Genomic DNA, 18,645 nt, shown 5'->3' with positions numbered 1-18,645 from the left:
GCACGAAACGACCTAAATAATGTGCCTTGGTATTACTCTCATGTACTCTTGCTCTGGAAGTGATCCCTAAAAATACACACAAACTGTGATCTTTAGTTGATATACGCTGCAATGACTAAGTTAAGAACTGCATTACCCATAGGGGGGATGGGGGAGGGAAAGAGGGGAGGGAAAGTCATGTATTCATACAAGACCCAATCAAGAACAATGCTTCTGAAAATATATGTACCAAAAATACTAAATCTTTTGGGTTTGTTTTGTAACCTTAGGCTCTGAAATGTTTTCTGTAACATGACTCCCAATTGTAAACTTAATAAAAGCAAATTTACAAAGAAATATCAGAAATGTTATTCTGAAGGGGAAGGAGGGGAAAGAGGAGAACAATCAAACTAATGCAGCTGATTTTTGTATAGCATGACTTCTACCACTTGGGTGGCCTCGTTGCACTAAAAAAGGGATGAGTGTAAGGTTTTGAATTATTCATAAGCACTATCATTGCTCTGGGAAGACTCCCATGCCATCATGTATTACCCTGCCTCTGCACCATTATAGAATGACCCATAGCCAGTTACAAACCTTGGTCCTGCCATAGGTGTGGTATGTAAGATGCCCAAAGTCATCTTAGTGCTTATCATTCATTTAAGACTTTCCAGGCATCAAGTTTTGGTGGAAAGCAGGCAGCTATTTAAAAGAAAAAACAAGGGATAGCCAGTGCATCGCCCACAAGCATGTGCATGTGATGTCAAACCCTGTGATGTCACTTCCCATGACAACACCTACCTCAAACGTTGCACTACAAGGTTCAGCCTCACCTCCCCCAAGTCAAAGTGCCCCCCCGCCCCCGTCTGGGATCTGGGAGCCACCTCCCATTCAGAACCGAGGGCCTGGCCTAATGAGAAGCAAGCTTGCTGATGAGGACACAGGGCCCAGCATTCAATCCCCTCTGCTACTAGAAGCCAGGGAAAGGCACACACATTGCAGGATAGAGTGTTTGCACGGGCAAAGGGGCACCAAATCATGAGCATTTTGAGACCATGCAAGGGTGCGATGGCATGATTGCAATAATACACCCAAAGGCATTGGACAGGGTCACGTGGTGTGGAACATAGACCATGGAGGGAATTAGAAGGCATCCAAAGAGGAACAATGGTAGCTCTTGCAAGAGCCCAGATTTTCAGAGAAAACATTCAAAGGGCTAAATTCCATATGGTTGGAGGGGGCGCACAGCATTCCTGGGCAGAGAGTCTTATCAGTGCTGGGAAAACATGTTTGTTAGTTTACCGAATCACCCAAATGTTGGAGATTTATTTTTCGTGCACACTTTGGCAACTTTTCTGGTGATTCATCGGGGTAAGTTAGAGATCACCTTTGGGTAAAAATGATGGCCCTGTTAGGGAGGGCAGACTCCTGCCGTGCCTCACAGGATATATGTTATTGTGATTTCTACCGCACACCGCTGCCATTTTCCTTGTCTTCAGGTGCCAAGGCAGATCTGAAAAAGAAGGGAGTTAGGATGGGGTTGTTAGTGGGATTGAGAGGGAAAAGCACACGAGAGCTTTCATCTTCTGTTGGTTAGATAAAAAGGTCACTGTGCACTGGTTTGTTTTAGTTTATTGACGTTGTGTGGTGTGTGGTGGTTGGTTGTATATGGGTGGTTTATGTGCGTCTTGGCTGTTTTAGAGAGTAAGTAAAGTGATTTTTGTTTGCAGTGTTATTGTTTTGTGTGGCAAAGGTATGTGTCTGGTTTCTTCAGCGTTGAGTGGTGGGTATACAGAGTATTAGAGATTTTGCTAGGGCGAGTCAGCGGTTTTCAGAGTCTTTTTCTGTGCATTGGGTTGTTCCGTTGGTTTAATCTTATTCTATGGTGTATGGGGTGGAGCAATTTATTTTTCTGGGTGTTCCATTTACAGAGTTTCTTACTGTGTTGCGTTGAGGTTTTCCTTCGCAGGTGTTCCCTCTTTAGCTTGGTGAGTTAAAGAGCCATGTTTTTAACAGTTTCCTGAATTTTAGGTGAACTTGTATTGTTCGTATTTCTTTTCAGAGCGAGTTCCAAAGTCTCACCGCTATGCAGGAGAATGCAGAGCCCCTGAATTTCTGGTTCGCCTCTTTCGATGTTCGCATTGGTTTGTAGATGGGGATTGTATTCCTGTATGAATTCCGCTCCTTGGTCGTGGATTGTTCTTTGTGTTATGCAGAGTGTTTTGAAGATGATTTGTTTTTTTTACTGCTAACCAAGGTAGTGTTCTCAGTGCTGGTGTGATGTGTTCTTTCCTAGTGAGTCTGAGGAGTAGTCTCTTGCTGCTGTGTTCTGCATTTGTTGTAGTTTTCTCATTAGGTATTCTGGTGTTTCGAGATTAATGCTGTTGGCATAGCCCATTCTTGACATGACGAGAGAAATGACAGTGAGTGTCCTGTGTGGGAAGGTGAAGAAGGGGAGTATCCTCTTAATTGTAAGTGGAAGAAGCATTTCCTAACTACTGCATTTGCTTGTGATGCTTCCGTTAGTTCATTGTCCATAAGTATTCTGAGATTTTTGACCAATTTGGATGGTTCTGCTGGGTTTCCAGTTCCTTTGGCCAAGTAATGTCATGATTGTTAAACAGGTCGTTTGGTGCGATCATGATTTCTGTTTTGTCCGGATTGTGCTTACGGCTGTCGGTGCTCATCCACTGGTTTAATTCAGTGAAACATTTGGTAAATATTGGGTTTTGTTCGTCGTTGGCGTTAATATTTGTAGATTATATGAGTGTCATCTGCGTAGTTGTGGCAGATGAGGCCATGTTTTTTGATGAGGTTAACCAGGGGGTCATGTTGATGTTGAAGAGTAGCTGCGATAGCAATAAGCCCTGTGGGACTCTTTAATGTATATATTTTTTTATTTTGAGTGCGATAGAGTTATTTACAACTTTTCACGCTTAAAACCATGTTAAATCAGTCAATAATACAAAAACATCAAATTCAATAAAAATAAATAATTATATAAATATTACAACTCATTAATTTCTAAAAGCTAAAAACACATTCCTAAAAACCATCTAACTCAAATTATTCAATGAATGTCCTAAATCACTAATTCTCCATGGTAAGAACCACATTCACTCAATACAGGACGTCATCGGGAAACATCTATTCCAACAATCAATAAAGGGCAGGGGAGAGGAAGGGAAGAAAGATGAGGGTCACAGTGAGAGTGCTGGGGGAACAGTAGTAGAAGGGAGCAGCGATAACCTTGCCTCATCAATCAGCCATACTCTTGTAATGGTTTTCTGGCTGCATCCTGAGATGCTGTGTAGCCAAAAAGACTCCCTCACAATCTCTGTCCCATCATCCATGTGAGGACCGTAATGTACCATACATGCACTTGCTAGGGAGGGGCAAGATGTTAGCACATGCCTTGCGGTTTCCAGCAAGTTATTGGTCACCACATAATGCTGGGCATATGGACCTTGGAAACATGCTTCTGTGCCTGGATGGGATTACACCAGAATAATTCTGAGCCCAAATAACCAGAAAACTCAGAAAGATGGCAAGATGCTGTTGTATTAGCAATGATCTAAAACAGGGAGGTTATGACGAACGTCAATGGACATACTCTCATTCACAGCGTTTTCCACATTAAATACAATTATATACTCTCTTTGTGCGTCAGAATGACATCATGCTATGTCGCAATAGTGAAAACCTATCAAGGGTTGGGATTGGTTAAGGCACACATATAGATATGCAATCAAATAGGGGCTAGGTTTGTTATTGGCTGTCCGATATCAGGTGGACAACTTATCACTACCTCTTCATACGTGTCATTTAACAACAATCAGTTTCAGAGTGTTTCATTGGTTTCTCAAGCGATAAGGTCCATCGTTACTTGTACTAATACAGTTGGTTTGGCAGGCTTGTGCCATGTCTGGAACATTCGGTTCAATTAGCAGCACATAAGCCCAGACCCCATTCAAGTAGATAAGACATCAAGCTGCCCCACCACCCAATTAGCCCAACACCTCTCATCACCCATGTCTTTTGCCATGAAATTTTTTTTGTACTTGGCCTTGTATTCTTGTCCTAGGAATGCAATAGGAGTGAGGGCACTCGATATTGTGTCTGGGACTGCAAGGTAAACCCTATTTTCAGCCTAGACTCACGTGACAAGAGACCACGATTTGGCATCTCCTGTGTTCTTTCTTGCGACTTAACGTCAGAGAATTCATCCTCTGCACACATGTTCCTCTTCAGCGTAGATAGCTGACCTCGACATCTCAGTTGTTGAATTCAGGCCAGACAGCCTCCTAACGCACCTCCAACAACCTGCTATTCTACTGCGACACAGCCTTTCCTTTTCTCTTCATGGTTTTTTGGCTTACTTATTTCATGATCCCAAACTCCAGTTTCTGTACAATGGCGGCTCCACCGGCATTTTATTCACGACTTGTAGCTAGCCTATACAATGACTTGATCTTGCGTTTCAGCGTACGTACATTCATTATACTTCTGATTTCTGTAGCACTTTCTAGCGTGAAATCTTCTTCTTTTACACTTAAGTTCACTTGATTCTTTATTTCGTCATTTCTCCTCTAGGGTCCACATCGTGCTCATTCAGTATTTCAGGAGGTCGTGCACACTTTCTTATGACGTCATCAGCCCATTTTCCTAGGTCTTTCTCATATTCCTTCAGGGAGTTCCTCATGCAGGCTGTCATCAACTCGAGGGTACATTCAATATGGTTGTCTTAATGGATACAGTCTTCCAAATACTCACTGCGGTATTGGTACAATAGCTGGTGTTAGACAGGGCACGGTCTCATGTCTCCAATACAGGGGAGGTAGGGGGGTAAGATGTCCTGTGGATAAGTTTGTCTGATCTTCTACAATCGGCATGTACATCATTCCTTAGGGATACCGGTCCAAGCACCCCTAATTTCCAGCACATTCAACTTGTTGAATCTAATTAACATGAATATCTGTGACGAATCAACTTCTGAGGCACCAGTGGTGCAGAGATGAATATCGGTTTCTAAACCATCAATCAGCCCCACACCTCTAATACACCACAAGGGATCTGAACAGATTGGAACACAAGTAGATTGGATTCCTCCTTGTCAAATTTTGGTAACATGGACCGAACGGTAGGCTCATCTCTGAAAGGTTATGGATCGTTGGTTAGTTGCAACACAGCGAAAATTCAATTATTATGCAATGATAAAAGGGACTGTGCTGTCAAGGTTGCATAGAAATATCTACTTTATTATTATCACAACGGACCATTCTAGCAACACTATGAAATTCAATCCACCCTGTAAAGGAATGCAGAGGACAGACAGTTTCAAAGAAGGAAAAGTCATGCACTCTGGATAGGAGTTCCTGGTGCTCAGAGATTTCATCTTCTGTACATGGTGATTATTGTCCCAGTTCCGTAGCTCTGCAAATTTCATAAATTATTTTACTACAGAGCCCACGCCTGTTTTACTAGTAGCTGACTCTAATGGTGCTATCCAAGTGGTTTTTGTTCTTTCAGCCAATAAGAATTTTAGCCAGAGGAGTTCTGTGCTACCAGTTACAATACCTTGGAGTCTTTTGATGATCGTTTTGTGGTGGACTGTGTCGAAGGCTGCAGACAGGTTGAGTAGTTTTAGAGCTGATCCGACATTGGAGTCTACGTTAATTTTGATATCATCCCATGTAGATAGCAATACAGTTCCCATTCCTCGCATGGGTCTGAAACCTAGTTGTGGCTGGTCAGATTGTTTTCTACATGTTCCAGGATTTGTTAGTAAATGTAGCTTTCTAGCAGTTTTGTTGGGTATGGGATGTTAGAGATTGGTCGGTAGTTGGTTAGGTTGTCTGTGTTTCCCAGTGGGTCTTTAAGGAGTGGCTTGATGTACGCTGATTTGAACGCTCGTGGCATGGCTCCTGTTGCTAGGGAGTGGCTGAAGAGGTTGAGGAACTATTCCGCAGGTGTTTTCTGGGTGATGATAGTCTTGTATATGTCTGGGGGGCAGGGGTCTGCTGGAGAGCCGGCTCTGCTGCTTTTGCTCACCAGACTGTTGATTGCTTCTGTCGAGATCGGTGGGAGGTGGTTTAATCCAGTAGATGGTTCTGGTGTTGGCTTGTTGACAGTGATTTTTGGCTTGCTCTCAATGACTTGCTGTATTTCTTTTGACTTTGTTGTTGAAGTGGTCTGCAAGGTAAGGTCATCATATCGTGTTTGTGATGGGGATGGTGTGTTGCTGCATGCTGCTGGGTTTCTTAGTTCATTTATGATGTTGGCCATCCGTTTCTGGGTGTTGCTTGAGCTTGTGATACATTCATTGTAGAATGTCTTTTTTGCTATGACTATTTTGGCTTTGTATAGTCATATCTGTCTTTGGTATTTGTGTTTTTTCCACTGATCCTAGTTTTTCCTCCAGTTTTGTGTTACTTTTGTTCAGTCCTGAGGTGGGGTGTGGACCATCTTACCATTATTTTCTTTAGAGAGGGGGTGAATGGTTTTTCTGGTGCTTTGTCATCCAATGTTTTGGGCGATACATTTTTAGATTATGTTTGTTTTTTCTTCTATGCTGGTTGAGTCTAGAACAGCGATTGACGACGTTATGGCTTCCAGTCTCGCGTTTAGGTTCACACTCTTCATGGATTTCCAGTTTTTTTTCCAGAATTGGGGGATTTTTGGGGAGGTTAGCAAGCATCTATCTTGGCGGGTGGATCACAAAAGTTATGAGGTGGTCGCGCCAGAGGATTTGCATTGGAGGCACAGTTAGGACCATGTTTTTGTTGCGGAAGATCACATCTAGTGTGGGCTCTGCTGTGTGTGTGTGTGTCGCTCCTTTTACCAGTTGTTGGTGCATTGTTGCTATTTGATTAGTCCAAGTTTTGGGTGAGTTGATGTTTTCTTCTTCGAACCAGATATTGTACTCTCCCAGTACGATCAGGTGATCATGTTTATTGGCAATAAGTAGAGTGATGTTGGCCTTGTTCACGTTTATGGAGGCATGTAGATCTGCCATCTCTTTGTATTGGTTGGTTTCTGGGTGTCGTGTAATGAGATTGTTCCAAATGGTTTATTCTGTTTTGGTTGCCCTTGTGTGTTGGTCTTTCCTGGTGCAGGGCATTTGTGGTTGGGTCTATCCTATGGAGGAGGACTATCACAGGGGTTGGGGCTATCCCAGGAGTTGGGAACGAACCATGGTGGTCGGGGACTAAACCGGGGTTTGGGGTCAGGAGCAAACCCAGGTGGTCACGATGTATCCCTGCGGTTGGGGCTAACTTGGGGGGTTGGGGTCTATCTCAGAGGTCGGGGTCTATCCCGGAGTCGCAAGCTGTCCCAGGGGCTTGAACTGTCCCATGGGCGTGAGCTGTCAGGGTACTGTAACATCCCAACTGCCCTTCTGGAACCTGACAGACATCTGAAGGGCAGTGAGGCATGTTGAACGTTGAACATATTTTCAACTTCCAACAGTCAATATAAAAATTAATTCAATTCTTCTTGAAGTGCTGTAGGAGATGGGGCGGAGGGAGGCCACAGAGAGTGATGCATGTGGGTGTGGATCTAAGGGAGGGATGGTTGAAAACCCAATGTATCCTTTGAAAATGTTGAGGGAAACTGATATTTTGGCTCTGTGTCCAGCAAATTCTCACTGGACATTTTGGTGGAAGCTTGTCCAATTGTGGACTGTGTCGATTACTTGCATACTTAAATCTGTGATTTTGCTAGGGTTTAAGTCCAAATGCTTGTGGTTGACCATGCAGAAACAGCCTGCAGGCATGCCTTAAATTGACACAGCGCAGGCAAGTAAGACATGAACTACTTGTGAAGGCCATAAGTTGTCTATTGAGGTCAGACGACCAGGACAGTTGCTCGCTCAACTATGTTAAATGCTTACTAAATTGTCCAACGAGAGCAGACACTGTTGACATGTCCCTTCCTCATGTCGTCATACTCTACACAGACAACTTCTGACTCACTGTGACCTCCCAGGAAAACTGATGACTCACCTTGTTCGGCTCAATCCCATTGACCTGACGCAGCTGCTCAAGCATCCATTGCGACCTTCTCACAAAACACGAGGACCCTTCAAACTGCTTGACCTTTGTGATGGAGACCTGGGGGGGCTTCCGGTTGGTCACTGCATGGACAGAAAAAGATACACCATTAGATTTTATAGCAAGAAAGCGGATGATCTTCAGACTCAGTCCATAAATATGCAAACGGCCTCTGCCACTATACACTCCTAGCGACGCCATGCAGATGCTGGGGCACACTGCAGGGACATTTGCCGAAAGATTGATTCCTATACGAGCAGTGACGCAGAAGGTACCTTGGAATCCGTGGCCTAACAGTTGACGTAACAGACATAGATCCAATAAGCAACACACTCATGTCCCATCTCAGGTACGTGGCATGTTGAGTGGAACTTGAGGGCCACCAGGATCTTTGCCTCAATCTGTCTGGATGGTTCTGGTTCTTTATGCCGGCAGCAGAATGCCGGTGGTTAGAACACCAGCCGAGCCATCTCCGAAATCTCAGACTCAACTCATTCTGATCTCAACTGGTTTTATTTTGGGTTTCAAAAGGTAGAGTGAGTAAGCAGCATCACGACAAATAAAAGCATACAGAGGTCTCCAGTACTAGTACCACCGAATGCAATACAAGCACAGAACTGAACCTCAACAAAAGTACACCATTCCTGCAATTAACGCTTTCTCTGTGCTCCACGTGCGTAATAAAGGGGATTGTGCAGGTCTCACGCGGTCAGGTTTCCTGAGTATTTTCTGCAGAGCTCGTTTCCCTTTCCACGGGCTTCTGGGTAATACCAGGGCTGGGGGCAACGATTGTATGTAGCGAGTGTGAGCCTGATCCATTTCAGGACTCTTCATGCACTCTGATGTTCATGCAAGGGGGAGTCCCTGAATGGCCATCGCCACCCCTTTTCCACCCTCTTGCCCACCTCTCCTTCCCATCACACCGGTCCTCCCTCCTCTCCCAAGCTAACACCTCCCCACAGCTCCCCTATTGCACTATCCGGCACCCTTCTCTATTCAACCCATACCCCCGTCGCACCCCCTCTGCAAAGGCCATTTTGCCACTCCCCAAGCCGCTCTTCTCCACTCTCCACTCCTCCTTGACTGTCTTAAATGAGTGTGCAAAGGGCAATGCGCAAACGTTACGTGAGTCACAGCCACTGTGCAAATGTGACAGCACACAGGGTGGAACACTGATAGGTCAACTCAAGAAGGAGTTTCTAAGTTAAACAGATGGCAGGTTCCAAAATGGGAGTTCGGTGGAAGGGCTTAAACCCCTTAATGCTGGGCTATTATGCATGTCTATGCAAATAGGATGAGCATACTCGTCCTTGGCACTTTTAATCTAGAAGTATATCATTTTGACTGGAGTCAAATCTTCTTGTTTTCCTGACTCTAGGGCATCCGGCACAGGCAGAATTCACCAAGATGCCAGTCTCGGGGGCGGCTGAGTTCAAAGGTGTTGCATGGCTCCCCTTCTGGGAGCATAGTAGCTCCCAGGATGTTGTACTGGGTCACGTGGCAGCAGCCACGTGACGACCTAATAAAAGATACGAGCCGCTTCCGGCTCTTCAGTCACTCTATCTGAGGCTCCGGTGTCGTTCTTGTTTTGCACCATGCTGGTGCCACACCGCATGAGCTGGGTCCAAGGACGGAGCCCAGCACGAGGACGGTGCCCCTGCTGGGCAACTCCATCCTATGGTGATCCTAACGCCATGTGAACATGGCTGCTGGTGCGACCCCGGCCTGGGTGCCCCCAGAGCCGGGGCCGCAACGTGCTGGGTGCCCCCAGTCACGTGGTTAGCTCCGGTGATCCGGAGCGGGTGGGGTGACCCCCACCCATGCAACCGCGGCATGAGCGCCGCACTGAAAGACCCAGTCGGGTGACCCCGACATGCGTATGGGGCCTGCCCGGTGCCCCGGACTGGCCTCACACCACCAGTGCACAATTCTTTATCAGTGCTTTGGCCATGGTCTCATTATCTATATCCTCTGTCGCAGGTGAGCCGACTGCCTTGAAACTGCTATCGGGCTGAGAGCTGTATTCCTCCCCACTCGCCCTGGGGTATCTCTTTTCTAATGTGGATAAGAATTCTCTGGCCTATGCGGGTACTTCTAGGTAGGATTCGCCCTCCCCCCTCACTATGGTTTGCAAGCTTCTTTTTTTTCGGCATTGCTGCAGCTGCCTCAGGCTCTGGGCTACAGACCTCCCCACCCCCCCTGTTGAATTTCTCTCAACCCGTTGGAGCCGGTGAACGTTTGAACTAGAGGGGCGGAAATGTATGTGCCTAATATGCGGGAGCAGCCAAGCGCAGCGAGGGAACCTGAAACAAACAAGGAGTGTTTTGTTACAGCGCACTTTGTGAAAAATTGGGTAAAAAAACCACGCAGTTTACAATCGGAGGTACATGGTAGCACATTAAACAAAGCATGTATGCAAGTCACTAACAGCGCGCAGGACCATTTCTCAAGGTATTTTCATGACGCCTTTCCCAAAACATGCCAGTATATAAAATCATGTCCATGCTGGCTGTGCCAATACATGCCCATGCAGGCTGCACCAATATATTCAATATAAGGACTCTCGAGCCAGTAAAAAAATGTCATGCCACAGAAATAAAGTATAGCCAGACTGGCTACACAACAAAGGTTAGTGTACTATCACACTTATGTTTGCTTAAAGGGTAAAAAGAGTACAAACATGCCATGACACAAATGATCTATGGCCAGCCCGGAGTCACCAATGTAAGCCATTTTAGTTGCATAAGAACAATCATCATGTTTGATATACCCTTGATGTCAAGTTTAAAAGTAACAAATTCCACGTCACTGTTAGAAAGCAAAACACACACCGACGCCATACACCAGGCTAGCCACGTAATAACACTCATTGTGTTTGCTTTACTATTGATGCAGTTACTGTGCATCAAGGGTATATCAAGTTTGCTTTACCCTTAATGTTAAGCTACTATGCATCAAGAGTAAAGCAAACGTGATCAGTATTATTGCGTGGCTAGACTGACCAGCAACAAAATAAAACGTTTGCTTTATCCTTGCCGTTTTGCACATGTTTAGGGTAAAGCAAACCTGTGTTTATTATGTTGCTAGACCTGCCTACATTAGTGGTGACGGTCTCCATATACTTTCTCACTGTGGCATGGCATTTATTACTTGGCATCAAGAGTAATGCAAACATAAGTGTTATTATGTGACTACACTAGCTTACACCCACATTGTGGGGAATAATGGAAACCAGTATTTATGCTGGAGGGAATGAGGTGTAAAGAGGAAATTGACTGGACTGAATCCAAAATTCACAGCTGCTGACACCTAGGGGTTGTATGTGGAAAGCATTCCAGTAACTGGGGAGAACTTACTGAGGTTCTATGTGATAAATCACACATATTGAAGGCAGAAAGCAGAAACAAATATTTTTTTCATCTGATTTTGTGCAATCTTTAACCCGCCCACGCTCTCGCCGTTGCTTGCAGGTTTTCTTTTACATCAGGGATTTCTCCTCCCGTACCCCTGTTTGTCCAACCACCCCCCTCACTTCCCCACCAAAGCATCCCCGGTTTACTCACCCACAGACACAAACACACTTATGAATGGAGGAAGTTACAAAAGGAGGAGAGGTTGGTGTGTTGGAGGTTGAAGTCAGAGTCCAATGAGGTGAAATAGACAGTGATGTGAGGAGGGAATGAGGAGGTCAGATCGGAACAAGGGGTACGAGGTCGCCCTAGAAGGTCAGAGAAGCGGCAACGCAACATGCCACTGGGATCTCAAACATGTGGAGCACAGGAGGGGGTTAGGAACCCAAGAAGTTCCAATACTCTACTACATCTGATAAAGTGACCCAGAGAATCCGCCATGAGGGCCACAGAAGCCAACATGCCTTGAACCAGGAGGACTGCCCTCTAATAGATTGCGCAGTGTACGAACCGGAGCAGCCCATATCTAGGTAGCCGATTCCGGAGAACAGATCACCCAGAGACTTGAGGTTAAAGAACGGGACTTTCCGCAGGAATGGGGGCGGTACATTTGTTGGTTCATGGGTACCCCCATATGCTATGTTTATTGCAATAAAAGATTGAAAGCATAGCTTCATGATCCTAGCATTTGTATCTCACACCTGGCCTCTGTGACAGTGCATTGCCAAAATATTGGACCATCTTGGCTAAATGGTTGGTTGGCAAACAAGCGCATTCTACCTCTGTAGAGCTTTAAGCCTCTTGAAATGGTTTGTTCTCTTCCCAGTTCCCGCTTTTCTTCTCCCATTGTCTTTCTCGTGTCCGTTGTTGTAGGGCGTATGTGTCCCTTCTTCACTGGAGGGCCTTAACTCGTGCTTTGTCCATCAGAAGAGTTCTCCAGACCAGAGAACATGACTCGTGTTTCCTTATCACCACAACCCAACATGTTTCTGGCTCTCCTCACTGCAATGCAAACGAGAGCCAACGTTGTGTTGCGTTAGCGTAATCACCTCTAGACACTAATGCTCTTTGTCTATTAACATCCTACTCAATACTGTTCTGCTTCCTATCTTGCTTTCCATGCTCCGATGCAAGGATCTTCAGACCTGTGCTGTTACACCCACGCAGGCAACTCTTCCGGGCTGTGTTATTCTGCAGTTCCTCCACACACTGGGGTAGCAACTCAACTGCTAGAATTTCCCTGACAGAAGACATTACTGTCATCCGGCCGATGGGCAGTACTGCATATCAGAGCCCCAGCCCAGATCTCTGCATAAGTCATCCCCCAATATACGCCAAACTGGAATCTTAGATCCTAGAACGGTGGGTGCGATATCCAGGTCCAGACTTTTGGAGAGCCAACCACACCAGGATTTAAGGGTGACCTCTAAATATGTAAACGCGTCTTATTAGAGTCACTGTACTCCACTGAGCTTGGTGAAGGCAGCTGCATGAATGAAATGGAATTGGCTCCTAGTGGCCAGACCTGGAGACTCCCAGGCCAATTGGCAAAATACGGAGGGAATGAGCACGGGTGATGACACCTTTAGATTGCAGAGCCTCCAAACGTCCAACTATCTTCACTTCATCATGATGTCAATGTCAAGACTACCAGTATCAATTGGAACTGGAAAACAGGCTCTTCAAGGAGGTCTTCAGAGATTGACCGCTACAGGACTACTCTGGCCAGCCTCTTCTTTAGACATAGGGGGCCTTGCTGATTAGTCTTTCATCATCCTGGCCTTTAGCCATCTCAACAATCGGAATGGTACAATCCACCCCCCACCACCCAACAGCATGGCCAAACCTGACTTCATGCTTACACTTTTCAGGACATGGAGAGAACAGCAACATCTCAGGCCCTCCGCGTTCATCCACTCACTCTTCTACACGTCATCAGTTGTTTCAGCAACCTTCCTGTTCACCTCCATTGCAAGCATTCTGGACTTGTACCGCAAACATTGTGAAAGGAAAGTCCAAATTTACATCTCAATCATTCACACCCGTCAGCACAACTTAATCTGGATCCTAGTGGTAGACTTTGCCATGGGGTAGTAGTGGAAGATGCCCCAGCATGGCCAAGGACTCCAGCAGGCTGATTCTACTTGGGCAATGTCAGGCAAGTCATACCGGACATTGGGAATCCCCAGACATGTCGATTTCCCTATGCTGGGGACCAGTCCTCATGCACACTCAGTTAAATAACTCTGGATCATGTTTACGCGACATGCGCCGTGCCGCCTAGGATTCAGCAGAGCTTCTTGGCTTGCGCTCACGTACTTGAATAGATGCTCACCTAAAGTCACCCCCGAAGGGTCCAGACACACTCCTCATTTATTCTACGCTGTTGCAGAGAGATTTTCCAATTAATTACTTTTCTATGAATGACTCAATCAGGTGCAACCCAGATATATATTTTACATTCTTCTGGGGGTTTTTTTGTTTTTTTTAAAAAAAAGGCAGCCCATTTGTATTCATGTATTTGATATTTGTAGGGCGCCAATTACACACAAGCCACTTCATGGCACCAAACATTTGGAGAGGGGGGATAGCTCAGGGGCAACACGTTTGTCTTGGAAGCAAGACAAAGCAGCATAACACAGGTTAGAATCTTGATCCCACACTTAGAAACCAATTTCTGGTATTAAGGGCATTATAAAAGTACACATATTATAATCAAATTAAATCTCTGGCAAAAAGCGTTTGCTCCAATCTTTAAAAAAAATAAATAAATAATAAGTCTAAGTGGCAAAACATGTGCAACTACGGTCTTAACCCAAACTTCTCCCTCCGGGCGAATTTTAGTGCAAGGCCTAAAGGGACTGCGCCATCAACCTGTCAATACCTCCAGAGCATAAACACACGGACATGGTCCAAGTGGCCATAGCTTTCAATGACAGGAAGTGGATGCTTCCTGCCTGGATACAGTCCATATCTCCACAGCGCTCGGTCTCCTCCGGTGAATCGAGGCTTTCCCCTCGGCTCACACAGACAACATGACTAAATCCCTGTGGCTGCGAAGAGAGAGGAGCGGCGGGTCGAGATGGCAACATGCAGTGAAACCCGCTAACAGCATGGGGAGAGAAAAATCAGCTGCAAGAAAAAGGCGTCACCCTCCCTCTCCACTGAATAACAGTACAGTGGAAATAACAGCAGTTGAATGTTTACCTCCCACGAAGAAGACCCGGGTTCAATTCCCCATTACGTTCATGTGTAAACAGAGTCTAAATTAATAAAATCTAAACCACCACAAAGGCATGGAAAAACGAAAAACAAAACCTGTCAAGAAGCAAGAGGAACACAGAGAGCCATACCCACCATCTACTCAGCAGGAGCAAACCAGATTAACTGGAGCAGAGAATACCTATTCCTTCCATATTTGAGTTTTAGAATAGGTAAATTAGCACTTTGAGTTAATTTTCATTATTTTAGTTTATTATTTTCTTTGAAGCTGGCCAAGCGGTCAGACTAATTGTAAAAGAATAATAAAAATCCATGAGCATGACGTCCCAGAGTCCTATTGGAATGGAGCGCTGAGTGAGATGAAGGAGAACGCGACAAGCAAACGAGCGGGACACGGTCTCAAGGCAGGCACTGCCTCGAGCCTCAGTTAAGCCATTAACAAAAAATCCAAGAGTTTTCTTTTTAAAGATTATGTTAGATTTGAATCCAGATGCCCTTATCTGAAGCCTCAAAAGTCCTAATGAGTTCCCCTCCCGAACACAACCTCTTTAAATGCCTCTGTGGGCCATTTCCTCGGTGCCCAGCCTGCATCTCTTGAGGTTCCCGCTGCCTCTCAGTAAACAAAGAAGCGGGATCTGTGTGAGGGATTCGACCATCCACACGGGGAGTGTGTGCTCACCTGGGCTTTTTTGATTTTTTAGGAAATGGAATGATGGGAGATCAACCTCCAAAAATGTGTGGGGCTAATCCACACATTTTCTAATGCTCGCCGCACAAACAAAAACAGTCTAGTGTACTGTGGGGGACACAGCCTACAGGCGCAGTCCTCCCCATCACGTTTATCTGACAGGCGACAGAGATGGGTGCATGAAAACATCCAGAGGAGAAGAGTAGCACATTCCTCTCCCATGGCCAGCCTAATTAAATATCAAAGGCTCCATGGAACCGCCCTGTTTCATTGTCTAAACTCTGTGTGGTGGTGGTGCATATTGATGAGAGTTAATTGAAGCAGGGTTGCAAATAGGCCTGGTCACAGAACTTAACAATGGGCAGGAAAACTAACACCTCTTTCATTTGCAATGTGCACCTTGAAGCTGGTTCCCACCCCTCTGTATGAAGGGCAGTGAAAGTCATGTCGGGGACAACTGTTGACAGTACGCAAACTCCCTTTCAGAGGGACGAAGTATGTACATTAATGGCGACAGAAGTTTGTTCTCACCACAAACTTCAAGGGAGATCTGCACTTTGATCAAGAGCCACAGGGGGCTAAGTTAACCCGTGAGACACTTTGATCTACAACAGACAGGGAGATGAGTGGGACCTAGGAGTATGTAATAAGGAAGGACACTCGTAGATGTAGGTAGATGCTTTATTGTCAGCATAAACCCTGAGCCCAGCAGGACTCAACCAGCATCAAGGTAAACTATTAACTCCTGGAACCTGCAAACCCCATCGCAGGTAAACAAGCACCTGCTCTAAGTGGACTCATCAGCAGACTCCTGAAGTTTCACTCACTCATTCTTGAGTCCCTCTCGAGCCAATACAGATACCCCACCTCACTCTGTGAACACTTGGCACTGCAACCCTTCTGAATACGAGTTTATGGGAACAACCCAGCAATTTTCCTAGGTTTGAGGAGAACACACTGGGAAAAGCCTCCTTCAGGTATTCTGCAGTTACCATACCTTCCTTGGTCACACTATCACCCGCACTCACACTCAGAATAGGGACCCGTTTCTTCCAGGCCGGATCTCCATCTCAAGAGTGGCTTGCTCGTCTCACCCCACTACTGAGTCTCCATTGTGGGCCACATACAACTTCCCCCAGGTGGAACGCCCATCAAATTCAATCATTGCCCATTCATATCCCAACACCTTGATGGGAACACACCCATATGCACATGGGTTGATGTCCGACGACAATAAATTAGCCACTTCCTTACAATAGCTTGCCACATACAACTCAGGAGAGATCATAGTATAGGGCGATCCGGTGTCAACCATCATTTGCAATCGTACATCATTCATAGATAACTTGGCCAGGAACCCTTCTTTTTGGGGCCAGTCCCCACTCTCAACAGCACTCCTTCGTGAATGTCCTCATTCCACTGGTCTGGTACGGTATCGCTCACATAAACCACAATAGATGCATTGTCCTCTTCTGGTTCCACCATTCTGATGGTCTGTCTATTCTGGATGGCACTTCTACACATCCGGGCAAAGTGTTCTCTGCCCTTACACTTCTTGCACTCCACGTTGGTGGCAGGACACTCTTTCGAGCCAGCAGCGTGTCCCCGCCAGCCACATCTCCTACAGCCTTCTCTCCGAGTAAACGTTCCTCTATTATCCTTGGCTTTTCCCTTTTGCTCATCAGATCCTCTTTTGGCCATTATGGCATGTACGCTCTCAGTTTTGTCGTGCACTCCTTGGACACTCTTCTTTGACTCCTCTATTGATCTCGATATTTCTCTTGTTTTTTCTAAGGGAGGATCCCTTTCAATCCAAAGCCTCTCCCTTATCCTGGAATCACTTAGATGCATCATTATTTGATCTCGGATATTTTCATCTGGCACCCCAGTGAACCTGCAGGGTGCAATGAGGGTGCGCAGAGCTGTTAGGTATGTGTCAATACTTTCTCCTGCTGCCTGCGCCCTTGAAAATAAATGATATCCTTCTACCACCACATTTGTTCTTTTCCCAAAGCGCGATTCCAGTTTACCCAATGCAGTCTTATACGCTAACAAGATTCCTTCACCTGCTGCATCACCTTCACCTGTGGGCGGTGCACGCACATCTTGGCCAGGCAGATGTCTGAACACTCTCAGACCTTCAATCCCCAGACAATTCAAAAGGGCAGCCTCTTTGTCATCATCATTTAGTTTGGCAACCCCTGCAGCTTTTAGATACAATTTAAAAGTGTCTACCCATAAATCCCAATGGATGGGAGGCTCCCCAGGATTTGGCAGAAAAGCTGGTGGGCGTGCATTACTTTGCTGCATATTGCAGTGGCAGGGGCCTTGTTTCACTTCTGTTTATTTAAGCACTGTATTGTTTTGCCGGTTATATCTACCTCTGACTGCTTCCTTGCCTCTTCTCTGTGAGTCCCTGTTGCTAGGCAACCTTCACGCTTTGCGTGATTTGTTGCTTCTGTTGTCCACTTTGCTCCGTAGTGTGGCGTATGAACACTGTGTTGCTGAGGCCCTGCCCCCTGGCTAAATCTCTTTTCTTGTCACTGTTGCATGTGCTATGCGTGCTGCTGGAGGCATTACTGGAGCCCTCCGTAGTGGGGGCTTAACTCCTCCTTTTTGTTGCGAAGCCCCACCCCGTTCGCCTCTTTGATTCACTGAGGGAGGGGAAGGGGAGGGGTTTCTCTTACCTCCTCTGGAGCTGTCTCCCCTCCCTGCTGGTTTGCTGGGCGATGGTGCGGCACGGTCCGGATGCCTGCCGGCGCTCGACCCCACTGCCTCAGGGGAGCACGGCAGGCAACGTCGCAGCTGTTCCTCTCTGCTCCGCGTCCGGATCTGATATTTTGCCGGCACTCAACCCTGTGTACTTCAGGGGAGTGCGGGCAGAGTTTGCAGCCATCTCTTTCTGCAGTGAAGGGAGGGCCACTGTCACAGCACACTTGCCCGTGAGTCGCCGCAGTCCTGCAAGGGCTGTTAAAATACAGTTTCTTCGTGGGTTCACACAGGGTTATGCTGACAGCAATCCTTGTTGTCAGTGTAATAAGGAAGGACACTCGTAGATGTAGGTAGATGCTTTATTGTCAGCATAAACCCTGAACCCAGCTGGACTCAACCAGCATCAGGATCAACTGTTAACTCCTGGAAACTGGAACCCCCATCACAGGTAAACAAGCGCCTGCTCTAAGTGGAATCATGAGGTAACATTCCACACACATACTTCCCCCCCATTCCAACCACAATCTAACAGAGTACATGTTGTCACCTCTTACCTTTCCTGTTGCAAAGCACTCTGGTCCTG

At 46.1% G+C, this 18,645-nt stretch overlaps 1 protein-coding gene across 1 annotated transcript in view; it reads right to left on the bottom strand.

Moving 5' to 3' along the window:
• STXBP6 (syntaxin binding protein 6) overlaps nucleotides 1-18,645 on the bottom strand; it is a 575,667-nt gene that overhangs the window by 156,543 nt on the left and 400,479 nt on the right. The window contains exon 3 of the mRNA XM_069638523.1: nucleotides 7,983-8,113. Within this exon, the coding sequence (XP_069494624.1) occupies nucleotides 7,983-8,113 (131 nt within the window). The remainder of the gene's footprint in view (nucleotides 1-7,982; nucleotides 8,114-18,645) is intronic.

This window comes from Ambystoma mexicanum, chromosome 14 (genome assembly GCF_040938575.1).
Source record: "Ambystoma mexicanum isolate Mex_15411 chromosome 14, UKY_AmexF1_1, whole genome shotgun sequence".
Lineage (NCBI taxonomy): Eukaryota > Metazoa > Chordata > Amphibia > Caudata > Ambystomatidae > Ambystoma > Ambystoma mexicanum.
The sequence above is the reverse complement of the archived record's forward strand: the minus strand, read 5'-3'. Positions and strand labels throughout refer to the sequence as shown.